The sequence below is a fragment of the Lissotriton vulgaris genome, chromosome 3_2, assembly GCF_964263255.1.
Source record: "Lissotriton vulgaris chromosome 3_2, aLisVul1.2, whole genome shotgun sequence".
In the NCBI taxonomy this organism is placed as follows: domain Eukaryota; kingdom Metazoa; phylum Chordata; class Amphibia; order Caudata; family Salamandridae; genus Lissotriton; species Lissotriton vulgaris.
Window position 1 is genome coordinate 100476188 of NC_141690.1, and position 12660 is coordinate 100488847.

Genomic DNA, 12660 nt, shown 5'->3' on the forward strand with positions numbered 1-12660 from the left:
TATAACCTACACAGGATTAACGTAGCGCAGGGTCTGTGGGATAAGGCCTGGAATGGGAATACAAATCTGTAGGAATGGTTGCGCAAACGCAGATTTACAAAATTATGCTCCATTCACCAATAAAAAATGCTGCAAATACTGAAGCAGTTTTGCACCAGAATTGCCTTACTCGTGGGATCAGTAATTACGGATGTGGACTTCCAGATATGGTTTCCTGCAGTATTCATAATGAGGGCTTAAAAGGGGAACCGAAAGAGTGAGGATTTTAGCAGCCTGCTTGTGAACTGCATGTTCTCAGTTACAGCCTCTGCACATGATATTTACCTCCCCTGTGGAGCATAACGTTAAAAAAAAGTTTAGGGCCTTTTAGGAAACCACGTAATATTTTGTGCTTATTTAAGTACTTTTTATGCTGTGTCAGGTAAGATTATTTCCTTAACCACCCTTATTTGTTTTTTTGGAATGCTTTAATAATTGCCGCTTCTTGAATGTATGGGAACCGACGGATCTCAATGATTATCAGAAGCAATGGGTGACGTTAGCGTGCATGGTGGCCAAGCAAAACATTGCGCAGTTGTGGGGCGCCCGCCAGCCGCCTCAGGTGCATAAATGGGCAGAGGACCTCGACTGGTGTATGATGAGAGAACGGGCGATCTATGTTGCCAGGGGCTGCCCCTGGAAGTGGGGGAAGGTATGGGGGGGGTTGGAACCAGTATCGTGGAGGCCTCTGTAAAGCCCCTAGGGGAGATCCCGATATTGCAGCACAGGAATCCCCTTGATCCTAATGTTTTTCTATTAATTGATTGATCCTGCACAGTGCCCAATGAACCGAAGTGTTGTAATTGATTGCATTCACCTGAGACCTTATTATTTCTTTTTGTATTGTTTTTATTCCATGATAAAAAGAGTTTAAAAAAAAAAATAATTGCCGCCCTTCTTTACAACAGAAAAAGAAAATGGACGAAGCACCTATCCGAGTTGTCAGTGTTCCAAACTTGGTATCTTACGAAAAGAGTTTAGCCAACTGTGAAGTAATTCAGAAAAAAAACATCCGACAAATAGTGAAATCGCCCAGCTTAGACCCGAGCCCAAGCCGGGGACGCCCTTATGAACAGCCGTTGAAGCCTATTGACTCCAGGCCTATAACCAGGTATATTATTGTTAATATATCATTGCATTACATTCTTGTGTTGGACAGGAGTCAGACATCGCAGTGTTACTCTGCCACATGCAACGCAGAAATCTCAATTGTTCTTTCACGTATTAACCAAACTGCATTTTAATCTGCTTCTGGTTTAGTTGTAAAATATGTCTGTATGTTTGTACTGCCATCTAGTCTGGTCTCTCTTCTTTCATGACCACTTGTAGACTCACCTACAGTCCTTCCTGATTTATTTCCTCTCTGTTCTTCAGACTATTCTGACCCAGATGCCATACTGTACAATGCCATTCCACTCTCAAGCTTCACCATCTTCTCACTTCTGCATATCTACTTCTCTTAAGGCACCTGTATTTCTCTCCAAAACACGGCTTCTTGTCAAATCATCCTTCTAGTCTACCAGGATATTCCTACTTTGGCTGCCACGTGACACCTTACCAACAGAACATTTTGGTTTCGCCATAATCTTATTATGGTAGGTTTGACAGCCAAGTTGTTGCCAGGGAAGTATGTGAGCATCACTAGAGAGGGGTATTCGTTCTTCCCACATTTTGGGAGCCAGGAGTACATGTTTTGATTGGGCAGAAGTTGTGTGCTCCAACACAAAAATGTTTGCCCTCCAGGCAGCATTGATCATTTTGTTCATTTACCTACCTGCCTATGCATGAACTTTGAGGGGCACTCACATGACAATGGAATGCTATTAAATTGTCTTAGATAACTAGATATTTTATGTTGTTTTTCTCTGGCAGCAGCACTGATCGGAGGAGGGCAGTCATTCACCAACATGATGCTTAGGTCTGGCTTGACAGTGCTACTTTCACATGACCTTTTAACCTCCACCAATATTATCCTAAAAGGCTTTTCTTCCACACAAATACATATCTATTCCCATGGTATTTACTTGTAAATGGTCACATTACCAATCAACATTCATTTAAAGCTAGACCTATTGGCATTGCCAATGCTGGTCTACTCCTCTATCCACCTTTGCTTCCTCTACTGATTACGCAGGGGTTCCCAAACTTTTTCAACCTGTGGCTCCCTTGACCTATTGGTTTTTACCCGCGGCTCCTCATTATGTTACTTTTTTTGTCGGTGTAGGGGGGGAGATGTAAGTCTGGCCTAAGGAGTATTTCCATTTTGCTCCCTGAAAATAATTGGGATGAAGCAGATGAAGGTATTACCATCGTAAGCTCTTGGCAGAGCGTGCAGAGCAATTGTCACACATATGCTGATTGTAATTAACATTAGGTGTGAAGGAGGTATAGCGCTGTCAAAATACTAGCAGCGCCAAGGTCAGAACAAGTATTGGCATAGCCAATAGGTCTCGCTTTTGGGACCTTATAAGCATTTAGTTATGCAGCACAATATCCTTGGTGCAACAACATCTACTGTTGCATGGCTAAACACGTATAAGGTCCCAAAGGCGAGACCTATTGGCTATGCCAATGCTTGTTGTTTATAACCTGTGTGACACCAAGCAGGTACAGTGAGTAAAGCTTGGGAAAGAGCGAGGGTACAGAGATTACCCAGTGAGCATAGATTGCGAAAAGGCGTTTAAGTGGATGTGAATTAATACAAATTGTGAGGGGGGAGTGAAATGTTTTTCAACGAAAGTGAAAATAAAAGTGAAAGAAATTAACTACCTTAGTATCAAAAAGACATTTGTGTGCCAGCAGAAATATAATTTCATGAAATTCATATAGAAATGAATGAACATATATAGGCAGGGATCCCGCCGGAAAAGATGAAAGGTCATACACTTAGTCAGAGGTAAAAGTTAGCATGAAGAGTTTCACACTAAATCTGTCTGGTACATATTGAAAAGGCAGATTTAACAGATGTGCCAACAAAGTAAAGGCAACAGTAGAAGTAAATGTTAAATTTGAAAGTTCAACCAAGATTTGACCACATTTCTATCCTAGGGTAAGAGCAGAAGGAAATGCAGTGTTGGACAGGCAGGGTGAAGTTGGTCCTGGTAATGAGGCAGGATGAGCCTCCATCTTGGATGGGCGCGAAGAGAATGAGAGCGCATGGAAGCTTCATAAGCAGCAAGTCTTGATGCTTGGCGTGGTGACAGAAGATGTAGTGGAAGACAAGGTAAAGGGGATTTTAGTTTCCATCGCTCTGAGAGGGCAAAGAAAACAAATGAGTGAATGATTAAAGGAAAGAAGCGCGCGCGCCTTGTGCTGCAGCGGGAGAGAGAGGCGAAGGGGTGCACCCGCGAGTGGTGTGCGCACGCCCGGAGAGTGCAGTCTGCTCTTTTTCAAAGCACATACTCTTGCTTGTGGCGCGCCTCTCCGCAGTCACGCAAGGCGTATGCCGCCACAAGCACGCGTATGTGCTTTGAAAAAGAGCTGCACGGCAGCTAAAGGTCTCCTATGTAGCACATGCAAGCTGCGTAGGCGAGACCTAATGAATGTGTGGTGTGTAACACAACTGGTGGTCATGCAAAGCGCTCCGATACCTTCGGGTCAAGTTTGCGCTATATAAAACTCTGGGGGACAAAAATCTATTTTGCCATGGAGGGGGTTCTGAAGACGTGAAGAAGGTTAAGTGGCCCGTACATGTAACTAAAACCTCGAAGACACCATTGTAGGCTAATATATGATTATCCTATATGCACAATTGGTGTTTTTTTGCTTTACAAGTTTGTCAATGGTTACAAATAATCAATTAAAGGTTTTCAAAACATTGGTAACATGAAATAAAACTGTCATCCTGACACATTATTACACCTCCAGTCGCATGATTTAACTACAGAGCCCCTGCCAATAAGCAACAATAGTATACAAGTAGCATGACTGGTCTTAATGCACATAGATCTATGGTATGGCCAGGGCTCGAGTCAGGGTACCGCGCGGGTGGACGGCGTCCCCCCCCTTATTTTACCAGGAGCTCGATAAATGGAACAAATGGGCCCCACATTCACTCTTTGGCCTCTCTGGGGTGAGATCGGAGCTCACTCACAACGCTGCTCACGCGCTGGCTTCTCTGATGCAATTGCATCTAAGGGATGAGCGAGGGGAGGCAATGAGTCTGATGGTGCAAGCCACCTTTTGTGACGTCACTTCCTGTCGTGATGTCAACGTCCCCCCACTTCTTTTTTTAGGACTTGTGCCCTGGGTATGGCACATTGCAAAACTGACATACACTCCATTCCCTAATCCATTTAAGGCCACTCACCCAACTACCCGAAAGTCAGCACTGTGGCAACGGATGATGCTGTGCCTCCTGCATAAAACACTTTTTTTTTACCAATCAAATTACGGTTCTTAAAGATTTTAACGAGTTCAAAGACAAAAAAAAGTAAATAGAATGATTAAACCCTGCTAAGTGATGTATTCCATGTGCCCTTGCTATCTGCCACAGTTCTTAATCTTTCTGCGCATTTGTTAACAGGGGTAGAGGCAGATTGTCTGGGGCATTTCAGTACAAAGCGGAAAAGGAAACCGATTAAAGACAGAAATTATCGGACACGTAGGCGTTCCAACATTGATTGCAAATGGAATATGAATAAAGTTGATTTGTTATAGGGGCATGGCTAGAAAACAGGCACTGACTGAGGTCAGAGGGACTGTCGAGAAAAACTACTCCTAGTGAGGACATTCTGCGAGCCATTATTTTCATATTTTTCAGCAAGCTTTGTCCCGTTTGAGAAACTCACTCAAAACTTTTAAGACCACCAGTACAACGAGACTGAATCAATCAGCCACTGCTCTTCTGAATATAGCCATAGCCGAGGTCTTCAGTAATGGCCATAACCAAGTCGAAGGGCCTAAATAATAGTGCTTCACAAATGTACAATCTGGTTATTCTGGAAGTCATTTATGAATGGCCACTGAACTACATTATATCACACTAAAAAGGTATGTCCCTCAAACTTAGGAGGATTTGGTCTAAGTGAAAAAAAACATACAAGAAGCCAGGCTCCTACATAATTGTTTTCTATATCATAAGATCTTCGTAATTAAGCTTGGATTTTCTTGTGCATAGTTTGGTACAATTGTGCAAGCGAAGAACAGTCGTGCATTTTACTCAAGTGTGATATTTCACTGAAGAAAGGGATAGGCTGTTTTCTGATGGTACGAAATGAGTTTACAGTGATAAAACTGTTTTCATTAAAGGTCTACCCACTTAAATGCAAATGTTTAGGCCTATTAGAAAAAAAAATGTCCTTCAGAGCTTCTCTATAAAATGACTTTTCAGCAATATGCAAAGAAGTGTTGGACGTTCCAAAGATGGGGAAAACATTGCCAATGTGTTCTTAACTGGAATACCTGATTACATACAGGTGGTAACAAATAACAATCATTAGCATAGCCAATAGGTTTGTCCGTGACAAGATGATGCAATGGCGTTTTATTTTATTTTATTGCAAGCATAAGCTACAAAAACAAAAACAAAAAAAACTAACTGTGGCAGGCATAGACGTATAATTAAAATGTTAAATTGTTAAATTAAAAAAAGATGTCCATCACATATACTTTTACTAGAGCACTGATGTGCTTCCAAAGCCTACTTAGAGCAGGAATAGAAAGGGTTTGTAGTGTCAATTTACATCATAGGAAAATATGATACTCGGTTGGTGCAAAGAAAAAAAAACTATTGGCTATGCTGAGTTGCTGTAAACTGAAGATTGTTAAAACACAGACACACACTAGTGAATAAAAAGTACAACCAAGTATTAGCAAAGACAAAAGGTTTCGCCTGAGACCTACTGGCTTTGTCAATGTATTATGTGCAGCATAGCTCAATAAAAAAAAGCCTCTGACCCTGTCACTCCATAGGCATGTGCACCACACACGCATACACTTACAGAATGAAATGACTGCTTTTTTCCTGTTTGTGCTGATCCAAGAGCGAAGTACACAGGGGAGACAGCTGGAAAACACATGCACTCTTGTGGAGCGCTTAACCAAAAAGGAAAATGGTGATTGAAAAGCAAGCAGTGGAAGCACAGAAGCCAAGCAATCAGAAGAGATGATAAAGGGGCTATTCTCCACGGGAAGGACAAACATAAGATTGAAAAGCTTGGACACAAATAAGAAGGCAATTTATGGTAAGCTATGGGAGGGCTCCGACCAACCTGCATGTTCTTGGCAAGTCCACAAAATGTCTTTCATAACCAGACTGCTGCACTGTCTGGTAGGCTTGAAGTAAAAAGTATAAATAATTCAAAAGGAAAAGTCACTGGCAAAATAAAGTATTGTCCCACCAGCCCCGGCATGGGAGTGCACTTTTTTGAGGTTAATATGCGCATGTGATAAGGCAAAATTCTGTAATTCACTAAGTGAGAAACAATGGCTGTAGTGGGCCAACCCACTGTCCCACGTTTTATGTAGCGGAGGGTAGAAAAGTAAAAACAACAGCTTAACGAACAAGTTACTTACCTTCGGTATCGCATTATCTGGCAGAGACAGTCTATTCCTCAAGTTTTGAATTCTCCCCGGCATCAGAAATATCACAAGCAAATGACCTCTTGAGCATGAAGCCCATCATCAGAGGAAAAAAGGAAAGGGAAAAACATATGCAATAGGTATCCTTGTACCACATGACCAGACAAAGACAGAACTGAAACAACTGCAGGAACTCCACATCAGTTGTCACCAACAGGCGGAACTTATACCACCATGGCACTGCCATAACATGGCCAATCCCAACTGACAAAAACTGTTGAAGTAGGCCAGAAAAAACGCCCTAAGGAACCGCTTCTCTCTATCAGTGTTGCGGAAAATAAGAACCTGACGTCTGTACGCTGGGGGGGACTTATAGGACTCCCCTAACATCACAGCGGAAGTTGACGTCATCACGGACTCTTCAGACACCGTCCCCCAGTGATCATAGGTAATGCTGAAAAGTTTTTGGATCCAGTCTGACGCCTGGGGAGAATAAAAAAATTAAGGAATCTGCGGCTAGATGTTTTCATCAGATTGATACCTTTAAGAAGAGAGTGAACTGAAAGCCACATTAGGAAAGGAAATGTGTATGTATGTATTTATTTATTGTTTCTTTTTATTACATGAAGCTGGCAGAACAACTAGTGTGGTCTTTCGACCAAACCTAAAATGTAACTGAGGCCACTTTACTGTGCACATGCTACATAAATAGGCTAGGAGGGACACACAAATGCTCAATGGGGCCAGATATGTATCTTGTGTGCTATTAAGCTCTCCACACGTAAACCAGGCACTGTGTTGTATAGCATTAAGTGAATTCCATATGCTTTCCAAATAATACCCTGAATTTTCATTCTTCCCTTCAGCAATAGCACCCCTCTCCGTGCTGCACTCCTTTAGAAAGACAGGCGAGTCAGTAAAAAACATAAAATACTCTTCTCTATAACACCTACCTTTGAGTGTTACCGTACATGTGACGGAGGTTAAACCAGCTGATCCAAAGTCTTAAAGTCAAGGGCAGGATGCAATATCTTTTCGGTAGTGCTGCAGAACTTGGAAAATTAAAAGTGCTGGACTTTTTAGAAATCTCAACCTGAAGGTTATCCTGCACAAGATAGATTGAATTCCACAAGAACAGTATCTGATGTTAGTAATATCGATGTTACTAATATTGATTTTTATATGATTTTTATGTATATTATTATGTATTTAATATGTTTTTTTTTTTTCAAATGTAATTTAATTAAATTTTGTATTTTAGTACCGCAGTGGGTTGTGGGTTTATAGGGGAATAGGGTGGAAAGTATTTTAATTATACTAAATTAATTATTAATTTTTAGGAATTATAAATTATTTTAATTAATTGGTAATTAATTGTTATTAATTGGAAATTAATTTAAATTAATTGTTTAATTGGTAATTATGTTCTGTAGCGGGTTGTGGGTTTATAGGGGAATAGGGTGGGAAGTAATTTAATTATACTAAATTAATTATTAATTGTTATGAATGATAAATTATTTTAATTAATTGGTAATTACTTTTTTATTAATTGATAATTCATTTAAATTAATTGATTAATTGATAATTATGTTCTTTAGTGGGTTATGGGTTTATAGGGGAATCATTTATTTTAACTAACTGTTTTTGTTAATTATATTATTTTTAATTAATTATTAATTGGTAATTAATGTTTATTAATTGAGTAATTGATAATTATGTTCTGTAGCGGGTTATGAGTTTATAGGGGAGTAGGGTGGGAAGTCATTTAAATGTAATTAAGTAATAATTTATTTTAATTAATCATTTTTGTTAATTATATTATTGGTGATTAATTATTAATTCGGAATTAATTATTATTAATTGGTATTTATTATTAATTTATTTTTACTTAATTATTCTTTGGTAATTATATTTTTAATAATTATGTATTGGTATTTGTAAATAATTCAGATTTATTTAATAATTAATTCTTTTAATATTTTAAAATACTAATTTATTTATAAGTATGTTATTTTTAATTTCTACGCTATCCAACACTTTCCCTACTGTTGCACTCTCTGGAGTGGGAATAGCAATTGTTACCCCTACGCTATCCAACACTTCCCCTACTGTTGCACTCTCTGGAGTGGGAATAGTAATTTTTCCCCCAACACTATCCAACACTTTCCCGTCTGTTGCACTCTTTGGAGTGGGAATAGTAATTTTTACCCCTACGCTATCCAACACTTTCCCTACTGTTGCACTCTCTGGAGTGGGAATAGTAATTTTTACCCCTACGCTATCCAACACCTTCCCTACTGTTGCACTCTCTGGAGTTGGAATAGTAATTTTTAGCTCTACGCTTTCCAACACTTTCCCTACTGTTGCACTCTTTGGAGTGGGAATAGTCATTTTTACCCCTACACTATCCAACACTTTCCCTACTGTTGGGATGGGTTGGCAACGGATGGTGTCGTGATAAAATCCATGCCTAGTTCAGCTAGAGAGGCATAGGTTGGGGCACTGTGTGGTAAGGCCAACAGATATTTAACAAACTCGTTCTCATTCACTTGGAGTGGGCTTATCGGACCGTAGCCCCAGACCCCTGCACCATATGTTGCCACACTGTGGCATTTTGCGTAGTATATTGTGAGTAATTCAGGGGGAGCCGGTTTCCCCAGTTTCCTTGAGAAAGAAACTAGGGCTGCCTTGGCTCTCAAGAAGAGCAGTTTTTTGCTTGCCACGGCCTGCCGCCAACTCAAAGAATCGTCCACCAGGATGCCCAGGTAGGGATAGACGCGGGTTCTTTCAAGTTTGGTTTTATCAACAAAAATGGGTTTAGGGATTTTTATTTTAGGGCCAAGGTGCATTACGAATGTCTTTTTTATGTTAACCTTAAGGCCAAGAGAATCCATATAAGAACAGTACTTATTAAGCTGTACTTGAAGTTGGGTCAGCGTCCTGGCGAAGATGACTGAGTCGTCTGCATATAACAGGGTTGGTATGGGGCGATGATTAATTTGTGGAAGATCCTGGCTCCCTTCTAGCATGGCTGCCTCCAAGCCATTGGTGTACAGGTTGAACAAGAAGGGACCAGTACACAGCCCTGTCTGACTCCTTTTGTAATTTGGAAAGGGGGGGTAAGTTCTCCGCTGATCCCGTACCTAACTCTTGCCGTTGCGTCGGAGTACAGTTCGCGCAAAAATACTATCAGAGCAGGATCAACGCCCATTTCCTCAAGGAGAGCCCAGAGTTTCGAATGCTGTACACAGTCAAACGCTGCACTGAGGTCTACATATACTAGAAATAGGTGGCCCTTTTTTGCGTTCACATACTTCCCAATCAAGAGAGCAAGATTCAGGGCCTGCTCTACAGTCCCAAGGCCCTCCTGGAACCCGTATTGGAGGTCGGTTAAGATGTTGTTGGTTTTTGCCCACTTCTGGAGACGTTCCAGCAGCAGACGTCCCGCTACATTACCCAGGGAGTCCAGAAGGGAGATGGGTCTATAGCAAACCGGATCGTTCCGGTCGCCCTTTTTGAAAATGGGAAGGAGGATGGATGTGGACCAAGAGTCAATAAGACCCGAAGTTGTTACTGCGGTCAGAACCTGGGTGAGAAGTGGAGACCAAAGCTCGATGTTTTGGGTGAAAATATCCACCGGCACCCCATCTGGACCGGGGGCCTTGCCTAGTTTTGACATTTTTAATGCCCTGATCACCTCTCCATGCTCAAACCGGATGTTTAGAGGGAAGATCTTTGAATCCTCTGTAGAAACAGTGGTAGAGCTTCCCTCGGTTGATTTAGTTAGGGATCCTCCAAAGATTCTTGAAAAGTGGGCCGCCCATTCTTCTGCAGTTACTGCGACGTCAAGATGTTGGGATGACGACGAGTTTGACAAAAAGGGAGATTTTACAACAAGCCAGAAATGACCACTATCCCTTGTTCGACAGCTATCATGAAGTTGTAACCACAGATTAGCTTTGATATCTTTAGTTCGTTTTACCCTTTCGGCCTTATAGAGTTTTCTTAGTTTTGCTATCTCTTGGGAGTCCCTCGGGGAAATCTGAAGAGCTGCCTTGAGATTTGAAAGCGCTTTCCGACACCCGGAATTAAACCAGCCCTCGGCCGATGGTTTCCGGCCGGTAGTGCGAGTTAGTTCCTCTTTTATTGTTCCCAGAATCCTGCCAAAGCTGGCCAGCACTGTTTGGGGCGATGAACAGGGGTCTAGGCAATCGTTAACAGAACAGATGGGTTTTTTAAGGACTTTCTCTGTTACTGCATCAGGATCTATTTTAGCCCATTTCACTGAGAACCCGGTCAATTTGTCCATTTTTACCGATTCTTGCGTTAACAGGCTTCTGACATTTATGTGGAGTGATACTGATTGTAATTGTATTATAATTCGATTAGGGTAGTGATCACTACAACTATCTGTACCTGTGGAGAATTTTGCCAGTTAGCCCCTTAAATTCTGCGAGCAAAGAATGAAGTTGATTGTGCTAGACAAACCCCTACCATGAAATGTTGTGGAGAAGTCAACTTGAGGGTGAACCAACTGGTTTGCGTAGTCCAACTCTAGCGTGCAAAGGCTCTCGTTCAGGGAGTTCCTGTTGGTGCTATGTACAAAATGGGCCAGAGGGCAGTCGGTTTCGTCATTCAGTCCACTGTTCCCATTTCTGTAGTTTGAGCATAGTGGGATGTTAAAATCGCCTCCCCAAATGATATAAAGAGGGAGAGATGATGGCTTGTTCAGCTGTGACTTTAAACAAGTGGTGATTTCATTTATTATCTGCTCACAATCAGTGGGTGAAAGATTGTTATATAAGTTTACCAAAAGGTATACAAATCTATTGTCGATATGGATACTTAAAATTTGGTAACAAACCTCTTCTTTTAAGCTGGTAATTGTTGTAAGGGGAAGAGTGTTGGTTACGTAAAGAGTTAGACCACCCTTAGGTCTTCCGAACAAACCCTGTGTTGCTGGAATAAAGAAAGTTTTATAACCAGCAGATGGACGGGGACCGTTAACCAAGTCTCCTGGAGGCAAAGGATGTGGTTCTCATTGATCATATCCGCCCATGATTGTAGGTTGATCTTGGTACGGAGCCCAATAATGTTCCAATATAGGACGGATAGGGACATCTCGTTAGATGGAAGGGAGTCACGTGCATGAGTATGTGAGAAAACTGTAGTTGCGTTGTCAATTGTAGTTAGTTGGAGAGGGCTAATCCGAGTCTCAGTATGGAAGAGGGATTTGGAACCCTCGGTCAAGGGGGGCGTTTGGCCAGGAGAAATTTCAGAATCCTCCACAACGTAGCCTGTAGGGACAGAGGGACGAGGTAAGGATAATGGGGAGTGGACACAGGTAAGAGTCGAGAGTGACCGATTTGTGTTTATCGGTGAATTTGCCGTAGCTCTCATTCTAGTCGATAAAGGGGTAAGTGTCCTCTGAGGCTGAATAGTGCTCTGTGGAATGGCTAGCGGTCAGTCGACCATTTCCAGGCAGTCATATCTATTTCTAGTTGGAAGACCTTGCCACCCCACCAAAGGAGCCTGTTCTCTGCTGGGAAACCAAGGCCGGGGTTGCCATTCTCTGCTATTATTTCTCTGGGTAGGCCAGGAACCCTCATAGTCCCATGGCCTCTCTAGGGGATGCTCCCACTTTGGAGCCATTGGGTATTGGTTGTTATGTTGGTTGTTATATTTCGGGGATAAAAGAAGGAAAGACGATAAGCATCAATCCCCCAGCTCTTGGCTAGAACTGGCCATGAACAGATATGATCAACAGTAGCCGGGTCTTCACAGTTGACTATAATACAATCTCCTTGTATACTCTTAGGTTCTGGGCCTATCCACGAAACTCTACGTACAGTGGATATTCTGCTGGTATATGCAGATTGTGTTGGCCTGTTAATGTTAAGCCACTGTAGAACCTTATTTTGAAGGGACCAAAATGGTTCCTTTGTAGTTTCCGGGAGTTCCGGAACACCCGAGAGAATGACGGTAAAGGGGGACGCTTCTCGTGGGAGATGAATCGGGCGTCTGGACTTAAACCCCCTTTTCCCGTCACCTGGTGCATTTAACATGGGGTATCGGGGAATTAGGGGTGGAATTGGTCTC

The 12660-nt window shown here is 41.8% G+C and overlaps 1 protein-coding gene across 2 annotated transcripts in view; it reads left to right on the top strand.

The window, feature by feature from the left end:
- The window catches only part of FAM184B (family with sequence similarity 184 member B), an 856462-nt gene that overhangs the window by 716606 nt on the left and 127196 nt on the right, over positions 1-12660 (top strand). For both annotated transcript variants that reach the window (XM_086964049.1, XM_086964050.1), the window contains one exon: positions 948-1150. In XM_086964049.1, coding sequence (XP_086820175.1) covers positions 948-1150 — 203 coding nt within the window. The remainder of the gene's footprint in view (positions 1-947; positions 1151-12660) is intronic.